The sequence below is a fragment of the Miniopterus schreibersii genome, assembly GCF_964146895.1.
Source record: "Miniopterus schreibersii genome assembly, chromosome: 5".
NCBI classification, from domain to species: domain Eukaryota; kingdom Metazoa; phylum Chordata; class Mammalia; order Chiroptera; family Miniopteridae; genus Miniopterus; species Miniopterus schreibersii.
Window position 1 is genome coordinate 56115161 of NC_138106.1, and position 17418 is coordinate 56132578.

A 17418-nucleotide genomic window follows, 5' to 3' on the forward strand; every position below is an offset into this window, starting at 1 on the left:
CCTCCAATGCAAGTTTCTTATTGTCTCGGTGCAGAATCTTTGAAAAGCATGATCCTCCCACACTGCACAACTAGACAATCAACCCTTTGACTTGGCTTTGAGCTTTGAAAGAAAAATATACCTATTACCCAAATGGGTTCTTTATTATTTCAAAGTCTGGGGCTAGACGAAACACCACATAAAATTTAATATGAAAAAGCTGTGCAGTTTAATCTTGACAAGCAGGAAGCCAAGATATTGATGTGTAGCTTTTAATCTGACTTCAATTTCTGACAATATCTTTTGGAGCTCATTTTCTGGCACCAAGATCAAATGCCCTTATTTATAGGTCTCAAATGAAGAAGAACCTATAAAAAGGAAGCCACATTCAGCAAAAATCCTTTCTGCATATTACCAGGAGAACTTAGTCAAACTGAAGATTTTTTCTTTTTCTCAGCTTAGTGGGGAACATGGAGAGCAAGAAACAATGTGTTAAAGCTCGTTTTGCTTTTTCTTTCCCAAACTGGAATTTTAATTTTTGGTTTAGGCTTAGGTCAGCTGTAACTAATTCAGAATGTGAGAGAAGAGCAAGTAAAATATTTCCCAGTAAAAATAAACCAATAAATAGACAAAGAGAAAATACAACTACCACCCTGACTCTAAAAACTACAAGGAACTTTTCATACTTTCCCCAGTAGATGTCAGCTAACTTTCAGGTCGAGGCCTGAAATGTACAAGCAAGACCTTCTCCAAGATAAGTGTCAACTGTGTTTCACAGGCCGGTTTCCCTGGGCAGAGTGTGCGGATCTCCTGAAAACTGTAATGTGTTTTCCAGAGAGCAGTGTGCTTGCATTGAAGACCATGGCAAGGCAGGACAAAGGAGATGAATGGCTCCCACTCATCTTTTTAATGAACAGAAAATGAAAAGAAACGAGGCAACCATATTTGAATATGCTTAAGCCATTTCTCTAGGGCACCAGTGGTAAAGAAGTTCAGTATACTAAAATAATTCTTCAAAAATAACACAGTGGAATCGGAAGAGCAGAAAGGCTGATGGAAAAAACCAATTCACTCATCTCAAGCAGGAAAAGCTGCAATGAATATAAGCTTGAAATTATACAGGCTCTACTCTCTCAGCACCAGTTACCTACTCAATGCCTGACAGTTCTCAGTTGGTGACAACTTACCTCATCTTAAGACTTCTCTCTAGTGCCACTGTCTCTAGGAACAGGACACAGAAATCCATGGTAATTCATACAACATTTAGATTCAACCAAATGGGACCACTGTTTTGCACATGAAAATTGCGTTCAAATAGAATTTTCTTTTACCTTGGTCTTTTCACCAACAATGTTCTTTTCCAGTTCTGCTATCTTCCGGTTTATATGATCCAGAATCTCCTTCTCTTTAAGCAGTTCAGTTGTTTCAGATTTCTGCTCTCCATCCAAAAGAGCACATTCCATATCCAACTGCAGACACAGAACAAAGCCCAGAGGTGTTTCACCTTCAGGGAAATTCTCAGCTGCCCACTTTAGAGGCACATTTTTAACAGCTACAAATTCCAAAAAGTAACTACTGTATCAGCCAGATTGTGGGGACTACAGAACATTTCAGAGAGCCCATGAGAGTCTCAGGAGTCCTGCAGAAGAAAGCTGGAGAGCCTAGAATATACAAAAACTAGTTATTTAATTTTTCAATGATGACCCTTTTCTGCTTATTTCTCAAGGATACTTTGCTTATCTGCTTAGATTCAGGCTCAACCATGAACCATCTTGGGAGCAACCCTAAGATGCTTGTCCTTAGAGCATGGAAGCAAAAATTACACTCAGCCAGCATGCATGCACTGCATTCCTTGGCAATGCCAACAGGAGGGGCTTCCAGGGTTTGTGCACAGCTGACAGGTGAGCAGTCCCCTTCCACTTATGGGGCTATCTGCATCATCTGTGAGTACAGACACACAGATTCTGCCTAGGCAGAATTAGTTGCTCTTTCTCACTCCATAAAGGTAATATAAAAATTGCCCTCTTTTCAGTTAATGGTTATAATTCTAAACCCAGAATTATAGTCTGTCTGTGTCTGTCTCCCCCTTGGTTTGAAAACCTCTAGAAAGCTGGGTTTATGTTCAATTGACATGTAAATCTCCCAATAGTAACAATATGATATCCAACTCACAGTCAGCATGCTCAGAAAATATTTGTTGGATTTGAACTTGAACATCTAAATTCATGGTACCTCAGCTCACAGATCTTATAGCAAGTTAGAAAGCATATACAGTAAGTCCTCACTTAACATCATTGAGAGGTTCTTGGAATTGTGGTGAAATGATGTATAATGGTAAATTTTACCATAGGCTAGTGACAGAAACAAGAGTTAAGTTCCTATAGTGTCTCATCAATGTTAGAATGAAATAAAGTTGAACAAAACCTTACTTGAGAACCTGCTTTACTAGTTAAGACAAAGTCAGTTATACATCAAGTACATGAAAAATGGCTGAATGTTTATCTCTTCTTATTAAAAAAAGGAAAAAAGAAATGTAAAAAAAATGCATTTTTATCCTATATATATACACCTGTTGAACAAATGTTTGTTCATGTTGACTTCTATATATTCTGTTTCCAATGCCTGTGCCCTAATGGGCAGCAATCATTTTAAGCTAAAAAAAAAAGGAAAATGGACAGGGTGAAAAATAAACTCGTAGTTTATACCTCTCTGGAAGATTCATCCATCTGGTCATTTATATCTTTGATTTTTTGTTCAAGTTCCTCAAGGTTGTTCAGAATTGCTATCCGGGTCTCTTCCATTGCAGCCAACTCCTGAATCCTCTGTTCCTCATTTATACCCTCTGGGGTCTGCAATTAATCAGCACAGAAAAAATATTCACACTTTAATTCCAGAATTGCCCAATTTATAAACAAGCCCCGGGTCTAATGTTTCTGTCTCTGTACCTATTTGGATTCTAACAGCAGCTTTGTGACAGTTTAGTAGGCACTCTGCATTTTCCCACAGATACTCAGCAGTTGGGTTCTTGGGTTAGCTCATAGAACACAACTTAAATTTTTAAGTTCGTATCTTTTTAAAGCTGAAACAACTAAGAGGTTATACAGATAAGGAAACTGTGGTCCATATAGATTGTAGTGACTTCTCCAAGGTTATATAAACAGTTGGGCACAGTAGAGACCTAGAACCCAGACAAGACTTTGACCCCTTCTTCAGAGATCTCTTGGGCATCCTGCTGCATTTCATTACAAATTCCTTATCTCTCCCACCTCCAAGTGAGGACACCTACAATAGACTCTGGAATCTCTACCATACCATTGGGTCCCACTGCTAAGGTTATCTGCAAATGGGCTTTTATGTTTATTTATTTTCTTTCAAAACAGGCTTAATGACTTCTGTGACCACCCCCCTCTCCCAAAATGATTTAAAACTAGACACTTAATATTAAGTTAATTCATGTTTTGCTTTTTGTGTGAGTACAACCTTCATCCTGTAGGACCTTCTTCCTATATAAGTTTAAGATACTACCTGGGTGAGTAGCCTTTAGTGACAGAATGCTGGCATATTTAAGTTTTATCACTCTTTAAAAACAAAGTAATTTCTTGCATCAATAAGTCAATGATTCTATAATTTCACAACCAGAAATTAAAAGCAACAGCCCAGGTAAGTAAATTATTAAAGATTATTCACTACTCATTAAAAGGAATATTCAAATTAACCAAAGAAACTATTAAAACTTACTGTACCTCACTAAGTTCATTTAATTTATTTAACAATCCTGAAAATAACTTTAAGAAGATAAGCATCGTGTTGTGTTCTTTAACCTTTATTTTCTTTATTCTTTACCCTAATTTGCTGTTCCTTAAAGAGACTAAATGATTGAGAAGTCACAAGTATCTCGGCTTTACCAGAACAAGGGTATGCAGCCCTTCCAAGCTTTGATATTTAGCCTTTCAACGGCCACCTGAAATCTCTATCTGATTGACTAATAAAACAACGGTGACCTTTTTATGACAGACAATGAATCTCATTGTCCTAATACTTAGGTGCCTGTTTTAGGGCCTGAGGAATGCCTGTAACAGTGCATGGCATTCCGAAATCACTCACGAGTAATCCTAGCAGGAAAGCCTCAAGAAGGCTGGTATCCTGTTGGGTCAACATTTTGTATCAGATTTCAACTTCCAACATGGTTTAAAAATATCTCTCACTGGTGGAAGCAAAGCATTAAGCGAAAACAAAACTGAACAATCTGCAAAACTATAAAGATAGGTGATAGTGGCAATTATAAATATCTGTATAACTCAAAGTTTCAAGAAAATTTATCACAATAGGTATATTTAATAACAAACAACTGGAGAGACTGTTTATAGCAATAAATACCATCTAAGAAATGACTGTTTTTTTACTATTATTTATAAAAAGCAAAATTTTCAAAAGGCATTCTAAAACTATGGTTTGCGATAGAGTGGGGTGAGGATGTTATAATATCATTTATATCCCAAAAAAGAAAATCAATAGAGAGCCATGGGTGTGGTAGCCACTAAATATCTTTAGTTTTATGGTGAAACGGAAAGCTCTAATTTTAATCTATCCGGGATTTTTTTTTTTTTTGTAATGGATAGGATTCCACTGAGAGTGACCTGATTTAATATGTCCATTACACATGTATGTGTGTCCTCAAATATGCCACCTTTCGGTAACTTGATAGGCACAGAGAAAGGGAAGAGAACAGGAACAGACACTTTGCATCTGTCTCCGTTTTTCGAAGATCTCTTCTTAGAAACCTCTTGCAACCAGAGGAGGCTGCAAGTGTGAGAAGTGTGAGGGCTTTCCACTGCAGACACAATGGTGGCTCGAAAAGAGAAGAGTGAAAATTCTCATCGCAAAGTAAAAAAACCATTTTTTGGTAACTATATGAGGTGATGAATGTTAACATAATTTACCGTGGTAATCGTTTTGTAAATATATGTAAGTCAAGTCATTATACTGTACGCCTTAAACTTATATGGTGTGGTATGTCAATTATATCTCAATAAAATGGCAAGAAAAAAGGAGAAGAGTGAGCTACTCTTAACTTTGGCAGATAGGCTGACAAAAGCGAATTAAAATTAGAATATTTCCAAGGTCATCTGTATCTTTAAATGTTCAGTAAAGCAAGTTCCAGAATGATACATCTCAAGTTTCCTAAATATCATTAAAATCTTTGTTTTACTAAATCAGCTTAGAGTGGTTTTCACATTCCTCTCTTCACTGATTCTTAGATTGATTAATAACAAAGGCTGTATTTTGTTAATAATTCAGTGAGCAGATTACTCTAAGAGGAAGCACACCCAAAACAAATGGCCAGGACTTTTTAAAAAGAATCTCCTATCTCCCATCTTGAGGTCACACATATCTGTCTTCAAAAAGTAATAAATGAACAGAGCATTCCCTGGAACCCGTTGCCCTCTCGCTGGCCCTCTGTCTAAGCTGCTGTGTGAAAACCAGAGCAGCCCCTGCCATTTCCTGTCCCTCAGGGAGGAGCGGCCTTCTTTCTCTCATGCAGAGATGCTGCTCTAAGCTCCAGGGCCTCCTATTCCACAAAAGCACATTTGAGCAATGAAAAACATCTGTCCTGATGTGCTCATGACCATACCAACAGCTTGCTTGTCACAGCACTCTTCAGGAGGAAACCTATCCCAAAAGAGACAGTCCTTAGAGAGAGCCCACAGCTTACCATCAAAACAAAATCTAGCAGATCTCCAGGAGGGAAGAAATGTGAAAGGATTTAAGATGAAAAGGGAGCAAAGGACTTCTGAGAAAACACAATGTCTGGTGACAACAGGTCAGGTTATCAAATGACGGATCATTTACTTTGCCTGAACACCAACAACTCTAGATTTTCCTCCCAGATCCTAGCTTCTACCAGTTGCATCTTTTTGGCAGTAGAGACAGGCCTCCTATTCAGAGTTCCTCTCCACTGAGAATTAGAAAGGTAAATGTGGTCATCAGAAGAAAGAAGGAATTGAACAGTCCAGAGTCTTGATGGTCTTGGTGTATTCAGCGGGAGAACTCAAGGTAGGTAAGACTTCTGGCTAGGAACATTCAACTTTTTTAACAAGAAAAATCTTGTTGCAGCTAAATAAACAAAAATAAAAACAAATACCCAAACTCCCCTGAATAGTACTGCATGTGATAAATTACCTCCAGAATTAAGTGCCATGATAAATAATGTCTTTCTCTTAAAGAATCAATACGTGTCCTCTCATAACAAAACTACAATTAACTTATCTTTTTATGTTTGATTCTTTGGCCAGGACTACCAAGAATCTCAGAGCTGAACTTAATGGTCAAATTTACTTACTTAGTCCTGCTTGTGCTTAAATAAATTCTTGTGATTATGGTGCTTGCTTTTCCAGTACCTGCTTTTCCCTGTTATTTATTATCTTGGTGTTCTAATTTTATCTTAATAAAATATTTATCTTTTAATATCTTTTATTTTAAGTGCTCTTAAATCCTTTCTGAAAAATGGGTTAGGATAATTTTTTTTTAATTTTATAGAAAAAAATATTCTTACCCTGTGTAAAAAAAAATAACACCAAAAGATTTTCCTTGAACTCCATTTTAAAAATTCTCAAATTTGGAAGACATTTTTAAACCAGCAACCAGAAGACTAAATAATAATTATAATGAAAAATAAATCTTAAACTTTTATACGTCCCAAAAAATGTCACAAAGAAAGTCAAAAGTCAAAGTTACCACTCATGAGAAAGGACGAATTTCATTACCACAAATAGTCCCTACTCTGTAAAAACAAGACATTTAAAAAAAATGGGTGAGGAACATAAATAAGTGGTTCGAAATACAAATTGATAACTAATATTATAAAAAGATGCCCACTTTTATGCATATTAAGGACAAGTTAATTAAAGCACTTATTAACCTAGCACATTGAGAAATGTGGATAATACGTAGCCTCAGCAAGTGTATGGAGAATAAGGTGTTGTCATAAACTGCTAATGAAAGTGTAACTCTTTTGAGAGTATCATTTGGATATACTGATTAACATGAATAATATACAAACTCATTGACATAGCAATTCCACTTTTAGTAAGTGACCTTACAGATAACAACTCTGCAAAGTACATATCTTACAATATTTGCTGCATGTAGATTTTATCAGCCCCAAACTGGAAACAACTTAAATAGTATTTCCAAACCTAGCACACTAGTCAGCCATTGAAATGAATGAGGGAAAGCTGTGAATACTAATAAGCAAAGATGCTCAAGACATTTGGGAAAGGGGAAAAATTCAGAACACTATGTGTGTGTACCTGTACCAATAATATATGGCCGTGTATGCACAGAAATATTTAAGAAGACATGTAAAACACTTTGTGTTTATCTTAAGTTATTCAGGTGTACAACTTGAGAATGAAGAGAAGCTTTCCTTTCTACTCCTCTGAACTGCTTTATTTTTTTCAGGGCAAATCTGCTGCTTTATAATAAACGCTAATTTGTTACACCTTGCTAATTACCTCTTAAATTGAAGCCTCACTGAAAACATTTAGAAAACAAGCATGACAGAGCCTCTGGTCTCGGCCAATGCAGATGCCCAGCCCTAGGCCCTCCATCCCAGCCTCTGTGCTCTGTTTCTTTACCTTTGGCAGGATACTTAGGTAAGTGGACTCGCTGGAAGCTTTCAGATAGGCAGAGGGGGCCGTTGGGGGAGTCCTGGTGCGGTCCCTGAGCAGGTCCTCGTTCACGGCGCTCCTGGGGGAAAGGAAGCTGGCACTGTTCTGACTGAGGCTCCCAAAGACCGCCAAGTCCACATCATGGCCAGAGCCTTTCTGGTGGCACCTGTATCTGACATCGGGGTTCACTAGGGCTTCTTCAAACACAGACTCCTCATCAGAGACTTGCAGCTTCTCGAGCTCCTTGTTGATTTTCTGCACATCTGCCACGGTGGTGCCAGTGGACACGCGGCTGTCAGGCTTTGTGTATTCAGCACAAAGGCTGAGAATCGTCTCCAGACGTTGTCTCTCCTAAAACACAGAGGGGAGGGGAAGGTCAGTGAGTCTATGAGAAAGGAGAAAGCTCCAGATAGAAAGATCAAAGAAGCCGTGACCACCAGTGACTTCATCCCACACATGAACCACAGACACTTGGCTGCGGATGGCTTTCCATCATCTCTGATGGCCACCAGGGTTAACGATGTCTGCTTTTCCTCCCAAACATTGTTCCGGGCTGTCCCCTTTACCTGTGTATCCCAGGGCTGGTCCTAGCTCATAGCGGCACTCAGTAAGCCTTTTCTTGATTTATCAATTCTCCAAAGACTTAAAAGCTTTTTTTTATCTCTACTTTTAAAAAATCTTCACCCCTTTCCTCCCTGTACCTATCTACCTTCAACAATATCTAGCTCTTTCATCACTATAAATTTAATATTTGCCCTTAAAATCAAGTCTTAACTTCCAATAGAAATGTTACTATACTGTTAGACACACAAAAAGAAAAATGCAACTTTAAGAATTTTTTAATTTAAAAGCCATAACTAGGTCTTCATTTTTTTTTCTTGATTCAAAATTTTCAAAACTCTTTTTCATGTCTCATCACCATGTGAAGGTATTTTCCAACAATTTCTCACATGAGTAACTTAAATAATAAAAAGTAGGAATGTTGCATGAAAATGGAGAATATTTTACGTCATGCCCAGATAGGAAGACATCAATCTATTTCAAATTTTGAGATCATTAAATCTTTGATTCATTTATCTGGAAAATAAGATGATAGTTCATTTGTTTTTAAAAAAATCAGTATATAGGCCATTGATGTCTATAATGGTACCACTAACTGACACTCCCCTTACTCCCCATGCAAAGCAAGTAGATAGATATGATGCTTGACTTTAAATTTACTACGTATCTGTGAACAACAGGGTATAATTTACAAAATGCTTCTCATAAGCCTAGACAGCACTGTTTGGGCTGGGGAAACTCAACATCTTCACCTTAATTCTAATGCTTAAGTGGAAAGAAAAAAAATAAAAGAACAAAAAACATCTGCTTTGATTACATCTACCACACTGAAAAGAGAATTCAAAAGCCTTCTAGAGAAAAGCATTTTTCTAAACTGGATGTCAGTAACAAAACAGAAAACTTTGAAACAGTACTGGGCTGCTGTTTTCAATTTCTAATTACAGCAAATCTGTAAAGACAAAATTCTGAAGGCAGAATTTGCTTTTATCAGTCAAGGGAGTGTCAAATACAGACCAACATAATTCCCTGGGTTCCAATAAATACATTCATTAAATGACGAGATAAAAGTCATTCAAGTTTTATCTGTTCTCTAAAGACTCCCCCCCCCCCAAATGCAATAGAGCTTGATCGAAAGGACTATTAAACTGGCTGCTATAAGCCCCCACCTCCCTTTCACTGTCTGAACTTCTGGACTCCAGCTGCAGCTCCGTCCTCATGGCCTCTTCCCAAGGCAGGCACTCGGAGCCACCCAACCTCATCCAGGAGCTTCTGCACCCTGTCCATCCAGGAGCCCTGGCGCTTATTTATCTCCACAGCTGCCACCAGCTGCCAAGCCCTACCCACCTCAGCTTTACGGGGAGGGACTGCAGGGGAGTGAACTCAGCATTCATTGTCTTATTTTAAACTTCTCCAACAACTCAGAAAAGTTTACATGGGAATGTGCAAAAACAACCGTAAGGGCATGTGTGAGGAAGGGGACAGGAACAAGATGCTGTATTTTACCTCTTCTCAACAGCATCTGCATTAGGGGCTAATCTCCAAAGAAAAGTGTTCTTTCTACCCTTTAAGTACATTAAGTTGAAGCATCTAAACTTAGCCTTTACTGGTCTTTCTAGATCACAGTGTGTACACGTTAGCCTGGGCATTCATTACATTTGGGATTTTCTGAAAGTTGTCAATTTCCATTTACCGGGGCTCTAAGGAAGCGCGGCCTTCAAAAGCATGAAAGGTACTTCTGCCCAGCCTGTCATACACAGCAAAATTCCTCCCACGTCTCCTTCCCAAAATAGTTTCTCCTGCTGCCAGCGCTGTTGCTTAATAAATGAGCCCAGCCTGAAGATGAATGCTATTTCAGAGAGCGAAAGCCAGCATTCAAAGGCTCGTGCACAGGAAGTTTGGTCTCCTGGTATGTGCTTCTCTCTATTCTTATCACCCCATTCACAAGCCAGTCTGTCCGGGCTTGAAACACACACACACACACACACACACACACACACACACACGCACACACGCACACACGCACACACGCACACACGCACACACGCACACACACGCACCACTGCTGCCCACAGGTCTAGAGGAAATCCAGGCCGCGCTGAGACACACTGGCCCCATAAAAGCAGCGCCGAAGAAAAATAAACCGATGATGAAAAGCCGTCGGAAGAAAGCCCGCCAGGCATTTCAGAAAGCACTACGGGAGCCTTTTAAGGAAAACCCTGGACAGAATCTGCCCTCAGACACTTCTCCCGTGAGCTCTCTTCGCCCGGAGCTTCGTTCCTCCCGTTCAGCCCACCGAGGTTCTCTGCTCTGCGTGACCTAGACCAGGGCAACCGCTCCAGGCCAGGGCACTCCGAGGATCACACAGGGCACAATTATGCCGGAACGTCAGGTGCAAACGGGTTGGCAAATTCCCTGAAACTCGATTTTCTTAGGCACTTCACCTGGCGATATGCTGAGTTGGAAGGAGGCCCTCTTTGAGAGCTGTACCTCCTACCACCTTCCCAAACCGGCATTCCCCTGCGCATTCTGAAAGGCCCATGCTACAGAGCCGACACATCCACATGGGCCAAAACGCTGCCGCTAGGGGCTTAGGAATCACCTAGAATCAAATTATTTCAAGTAGATTTTCATTTTTTCTCACTCTCCATTTCCCCTTTCCACTACCTCCATGTACCATATAGCTCAAAGAAAGCCTGGAAGGGGACACAAGGTCCTAAGAAATGTACCTGAAGAAAGTGCTGTACAATTCTTTCCCTCGGGTTTAAAAAAAAAAAAAAGTTGCAGACTGAGTGTATGTTTCATGACCTCAGTGTTATTTCCTTTCCAGAGGGATGTGTCTGCCCCGCCGCAGTTCACAGCCCTTGGTTCATAGCTCTCACCCATCTCCTCAAACCATCCAGTTTCTCCGTAATCAACTGCACCCAGTCTAGGCCACAGGACTGTAAACATAATGCAGAAATAAATTATGCAGAAAACTGATTGCTGAGACTTAAGCACAGGTGAAATCTCCTTAAAGATCCTTCTGTTATAATTAAATATATTGAGTCATTTATTACATAAAACAGAGGGTCAGTCTCTAATGGTAAGATATAATTTAGTTGAAAGGAAATTGTTTTTACTTGAAGACCTGTTGCAACTGATAAGTAGGACTTCACTTCTCTCTACTGTTAACCCTAGAGATTCAGTATCTCCCTAATCTTCAATTCAACAGATATTTTAAGTCATTCAGTGTCCAGTAATATGCTGGCGATACAAATATGAAAAAGACAGCATTTCTACCTTCAAAACTTTAAGAGAAAGCGCAAATGGGTAATCGAAGAAAAGTGACAACAGAGGTTTGTAGAAAATGTATGGATTCACAGAGAGAGAAGAAATACACAAAAATTACAGAAAAACAAATTTGAGTTGAGTCCTCAAGAATAAATGAGTCTGTGCGGCCTGGTGAACAGTAGGGTGGGCAGGGCATTTCTGTAAAGCAACCATATCATCAAAGGCTTAGAGTCGTGGAATATCACAACACGCTCAGCGATCAGCAACTACTATGTGGCTAGAGAGGTGGGGCTCTTCATAGGAAGAGGGATGAGGTATGTACCGAGAAATGGGCCAGCTTTCTTCCTCTTTGTATAAGGACTCAAGAGATCCCAATAGCCCCACACAAACTTTTGGAATAAATTCATAAGGTGCACCAGCAAGAGCCAAAGACCCTGATCTGAAAGTGGATGGCAAAATGAGAAGAGCCAGGCTGACAGCATTATTTCTAGGATTCCATGAACAAACTCTCATGTCTTCATTAGGTGGGACAATCGGGAGGAAAAACAGTAGCAATGGCTATATGTCTTTTATGTGAGTCTACTTGTTTTTAGAGCTAAATCCCTTGGGACAGTGAATGGGACTCCTAAGATCATTTCTCTTTTTGAACACAGCAAAACGGTTTTTCTCTTCCCTACTGGCACGTTAGACATGACTGTCAAACTTTCATTGGCCAATGAAATATGAGGAGCAACGTGTGTCACTTCTGCCTGAACAGTCAGTGCATGATTTATTACATGCCTTGCTTGTCATGGCAGAGTGACAGAGGGTGCTGGCTCCATCAGCCTGAACTCTGAGTGAGGAAATGTAGAGCAGAGGCTTCATTCAACCCAGGGTGGTCATGGAGTGGGAAGGAGAAATATACCTCCTTTGTCTTAAGCCTCTGAGATAAGCTTTCTTTTCTCCCTGCGCCCCCCCCCCCCCGGAAGTCCATTATATCTGATAAGCCTTGCTTAATTTCAGGCAGGTAACTGGCCCCAAAACTTAGAGATGAGGGACTTGGAGATTCTCCTAAAGGAAACTCAGTTACTTACTATGTAATAAGGTATCTGGATTTGCCCAAAGAGAGATCTGGCCTTTGCTGTTGGCTTCTGGAAGGTAATCTATGTCATTCATACCCAATAGGAGGGTTTTTGTTTAGGGCAAAGTTAGCTGCACCTGATAATGTTAGAGTGGGGGCTCCAGAAAGACCAACCATGAGATCTAGTGTGGAGGGTTTGGGTCCAGTGGTATCAGTCAGCCTTTAGACAGAGACTAACCCCTTGGGCAATCCATCAATCATGCCTACATGATGAAGTGCCAATAAAAACTCTGGACACTGAAGCTCAAGTAAGCTTCCTTGTCTGGCAATACTCCGGTGTATCGTCACACACCAGTGTGGGTAGAGTAATGCACCCTGACTCCACAGGGAGGGGCAAGTGGGAGCTTCACATTTGGAACCTCCTGACTCTGCCTTATGGGTCTTTTCCTTTGCTGATCTTTATCTGTAGCCTTTCCCTGTAATAAACTATAATTGTGACTATAGCAGCTTTCAGTGGATTCTGTAAGTCTTTCTAGAAAATTATTAAACCTGAAGGAGGTGTTTTGGGAACTCCCTGAACTTGCAATTGGTGTCCAGTGAAGGTGGTCATGTGTAGAGACAGTGCCCTTTAACTGGCCTTCACATTTACCCAAATGTTACCTTAGGATTGTTTTTATCAGTTTAGAACAAATGATCTGATTAAGAAATTGTGTATATATAAGTAAGGAATTCTTATCGTTTAGTTTTACAAATTATCTTCATGGAAGTCAGTTTAATATATAGCTAAAAATATTTTATTTTATAGTCCGTCTGAGAAGGCCACATTCAGCCTTGTGGTTAGGAAAACCCTTTATTCTGCACCCTTAGTTTAAACAGATGTGCATGTGTGCCTCATCAGAAAGGTTGCGCTGGAAAGAGGCCCAATTGATAAATGAAAGAGTAATAGCTTTGTGTGACTGCAAATTATTTGGAGAATTACTAATAATGTGACAGCTACTAATTGATTGATAAGCACTTGTTAATTACCACTAGGATATTGCATCATATACACCTAGTCTCCATCCATAGTAATGGATAACTGTGTATTGAAGAGAGTAAGACATATGCAAATAACTAGGACAACATTTACCACTCAGTGATTTTTCAGTACCGGCTTCTAAAATATACTCAGTGCATTCAAATACACAAACACACTGCCTAAGGAGTTCAAGGCCATCCTGCCTCTCTCTGTAATCTTAAATTTTAATGACTGTGGAGTAAACTGACCTCTCTCCCCGACAGAACCACGGGACATTCAGGGATGAATCTCTAACTGTCTAAGTTTGATTACACAGAAAGGACATGGATTTGGATTTGAAGTTCTGGCACTTTTAAGACCTGTAACACTGAAGTTTTGATCAAGTTCAACCTCTCTATTATCTGGTCTGTAAAACAGAGATGATAAGATCAGCACCTACCCTAGGCTTCTGGGGAGAATTCAATAAGGGAGTATGTATGAGAATGTTTTATATACTTTTGACTAAAAAGTCTAAGACCAGTGCCTGTCACATCGCAGGTGCTCAGTGTTTGTTAACCACAATTAGAGATGGTTTCTAACAAAAATTTGAAGTGAAACAGGCCATTGTCTTATGGGTCCTGGGGAACCATCTCTAATATTGGTTCACAGGCAAGCCTAAAAACCCAACCCAACTGTTTTCAGGGCAAGGAGATGCAGGAAAAATATTATGCAGCAAAATGTTTCCCTGAAAAAATGCATACATCTATGGGCTTCCTCTGCCATTCTGGAAGGAGAGGAAAATCCTTCACTGCCTCAAATTCCTCCTACATGGTGAATCAGATGCTTGAGCCCTTGGCAATGGAGCCCTGCTCTGTCACCACAGCAGCCCAGAGGGGACAGAATCTTTCCAGGCTCTCTCTGCCATTTGGTCCCTCTATCCCCACCAATACAGAGCAACATCAGGGTGGGGCAAAAGTAAGTTTACAGCTGTTTGTATGGAAGATACAATAATTAAATAACACAAGAATAAACTCTGTGTTTCGTGTACTCGCAACTGTAAACCTACTTTGGCCTCACCCTGTATGTTCCCTATAGCACATTAAGTCCTACGGAGTAGCTTCTAGAAATAAATACCCTCCAAAAAATCCATTCTCTTATCCAATGCACACACTTCACCCTTGACATAAAACCTGGGTTTTTACTTTACACTGCCCCTGGCTCCACCTTAAACACCAGAGATCATCAGTGTCCCTGCCCTATGGGGGTATCATTCAAATACCTGAGGACCTCATCCTATCCTGTCTTTGCACAGACTCAGACAAAGATATTCAGTTCTTTCAATCTCACTTCATAACTCAATTCCTCACACTCCTGATCATTTAAAAAATATATATTATTACTCACCAGTGTGTCAACATCTCCCTTAAGCCCTTTTATTTCCCACTATTTCTAGCTGTGTCTCTATTTCAGAAAGACCCAGTACTTCAAAACATATACGAATATAAAATAAGTATATATTTAATTATTAATACATTTACTAAATGCATTTAATTATTAATAGCTTTAATACTTTAACATGTAATATGTTATAACATATAATCAAATAGGTTATATGTAATACATACACATGATGTAATGTTTACTTTTATTTTCATTTCCTTCAAATGTTTCCTAAAATATTATCACTTGATTTAATTAATCCTATTACTTTTTAACTCAGGAATGTGTTCTGAACTTGCTTTTTCCACCTAGGATCTCTTATTCCTTTTCATGATGCCTGTTTGTATCATTTTGCTGTTTAAGATCAACTGGCATGGTAGTTACAGAACAGTCATGGGATGTAAGGTTCAGCACAGGTCATATAGTCAATAATATTGTAATAACTATGTAGGGTGTCAGATGGGTACTAGATTTATCAGGGCGATCACTCTGTAAGATATACAAGTATCTAATCACTGGGTTGAACACTTGAAACTAATATAATATTGTGTGTCAACTGTATTTGAAAAATAAAAATTATTTAAAATCAACTGGTAGACTTGAGGTTTATGAAAAGTTTTACTGTTATAAAATATTTGAGTTTAGGTGAACTATTCTTAAAATATATTATTTGAAAGAAAATGCTCATTATGAATGACTTCATAACATCATTGCCTCAGCTCAGATAAAGAAGTTGGTAAAGTAAAAAAGTAGGAAAGTCTATATGTAAAAACAAAGAGTGTGGACTATCACATGTCTACTGAAAGTATTGTGATGCACCTATTTAAGAGAGATTACCACATCGGTAATATTATGTGTTAAAATTTAAAAAGCATTCTACAGTTTTATGTACAGAAAATCAGAAGAAGCAATGGCATGTCTTCTTTCTACATTTGAGATGTTAGGAAAGTTAACTACATTTTCCTTTCTCCCGGGACAACTTTGTGATATGATGGAAAGACAGACTTTCAAAATTCCAGCTGTTATTCTATAATCAAAATGAAAAATACTAAATGTCTGAGAATCTGGTTCCTTTTCATTCTACTTAGCATTTTTTCAAAACTGTCTTTTCCTGAAATCTAAATTACAATCCCAGAACTCAGATATGGTTTTAGCAATTTTGAGTGAGAAACATCCATTTTTCCAAATCAAAATTCTTCAACAGAACATGCCTCGACGTAAAGGTTTGCCCCATGCGATCACTTAGGCTTCACCCGAGCAAAATTCTTGGATGTTTTGAACTTTGAAACACTAATCATCTCACTGACTTCTGCTTCTGGGAAGAAGCACTCAGTACAACAAAGAACCCTGGACGTTTTATAGTATGTAAGACAAATATAAGAAGACTCTGAAACATGGAGAAAAGGCAGCAAATCAGCTAGGCACTAGGACCCGAAGAAAAACACAGAAACGAGTTCCCTGGGATTTCCGCTGCGCTGATGCCCCGGCCATCTCAGATTTGGAGCTGAAGAGAGGCAACGGCGTGTAACACCTTGGTTCAGTCTGCAGAGAATTATGCAGAGTGAAAAAGTAGAACTCAAAAGGTTACACAGCGTAAGCTTGTATCTATGTACGTACTAGTCCTGAAATGAAGAACAGATGAGTGGTTACCACCTGTTTAAGGAGAAGAGGGTAGGAGGAAAGTGGGCGTGGCTATCAAAGGGCAACAGACAGGCCCCTGTGGTGGTAGAATGTTCTGTATCTTGACTGTATCAAGTTCAATACCCTGGCTCTGATACCGTAATATTGTTTTCAATATGTTACCACTGGAGGAAACTGGGAATGAGGTGCACAGGATCTCCAAATTATTTCTTATAATTGCACATGAATCTACAAGTTCCTCAAAATAAAAAAATTAACTTTCTTTAAAAACTGCCTTCTAGTAGGTCTTAATCTGCACTTTGAGATGGCTGAATCAAAATTCTTCCGTTGAAAAGTGATGAAGGTATTTGTATTATAATACTTGTTTTGGACTTAAAAAAAAAACAAAAAACAAACCTCAAACCTTAAAAATACCCTTCATAGCAAATTTTCCCATAAATTTCTAGAATTGGGGGGGAAAAAAACCCTCTCGTAATAATTAGCCAGCACAAGTCATAAACTTACTCTTTGATGAGAAATTTTTAAAAGGTAGATCATAAATGGGTTTTAACTGAGATCCTAAGTAATTTGACAACAAATATGAGGATCACTTTTCCTATAAAGTATCAACAATCTTCCCTCATCACCCCACTCTCTGTATGTACCTGTTGGTATAGATACACTATATTTTGAATTTTCATCTAGTTTGTATGTTTTCTATGAATTTTATTTATGTGGTTTATTTCTTATTTAATAACAAGTCCTCGTGTATATTGATTTATCATTTTTAAAAAAATGAGACTTTTTCCATAACCAACATG

At 38.9% G+C, this 17418-nt stretch overlaps 1 protein-coding gene across 9 annotated transcripts in view; it reads right to left on the reverse strand.

The window, feature by feature from the left end:
• PHLDB2 (pleckstrin homology like domain family B member 2) overlaps positions 1 to 17418 on the reverse strand; it is a 200518-nt gene that overhangs the window by 51855 nt on the left and 131245 nt on the right. For all 9 annotated transcript variants that reach the window (XM_081139351.1, XM_081139349.1, XM_081139347.1 and 6 more), the window contains 3 exons: positions 7617 to 8000; positions 2685 to 2828; positions 1311 to 1448 (listed from right to left, as the gene is read on the reverse strand). In XM_081139351.1, the coding sequence (XP_080995477.1) occupies positions 1311 to 1448; positions 2685 to 2828; positions 7617 to 8000 (666 nt within the window). The remainder of the gene's footprint in view (positions 1 to 1310; positions 1449 to 2684; positions 2829 to 7616; positions 8001 to 17418) is intronic.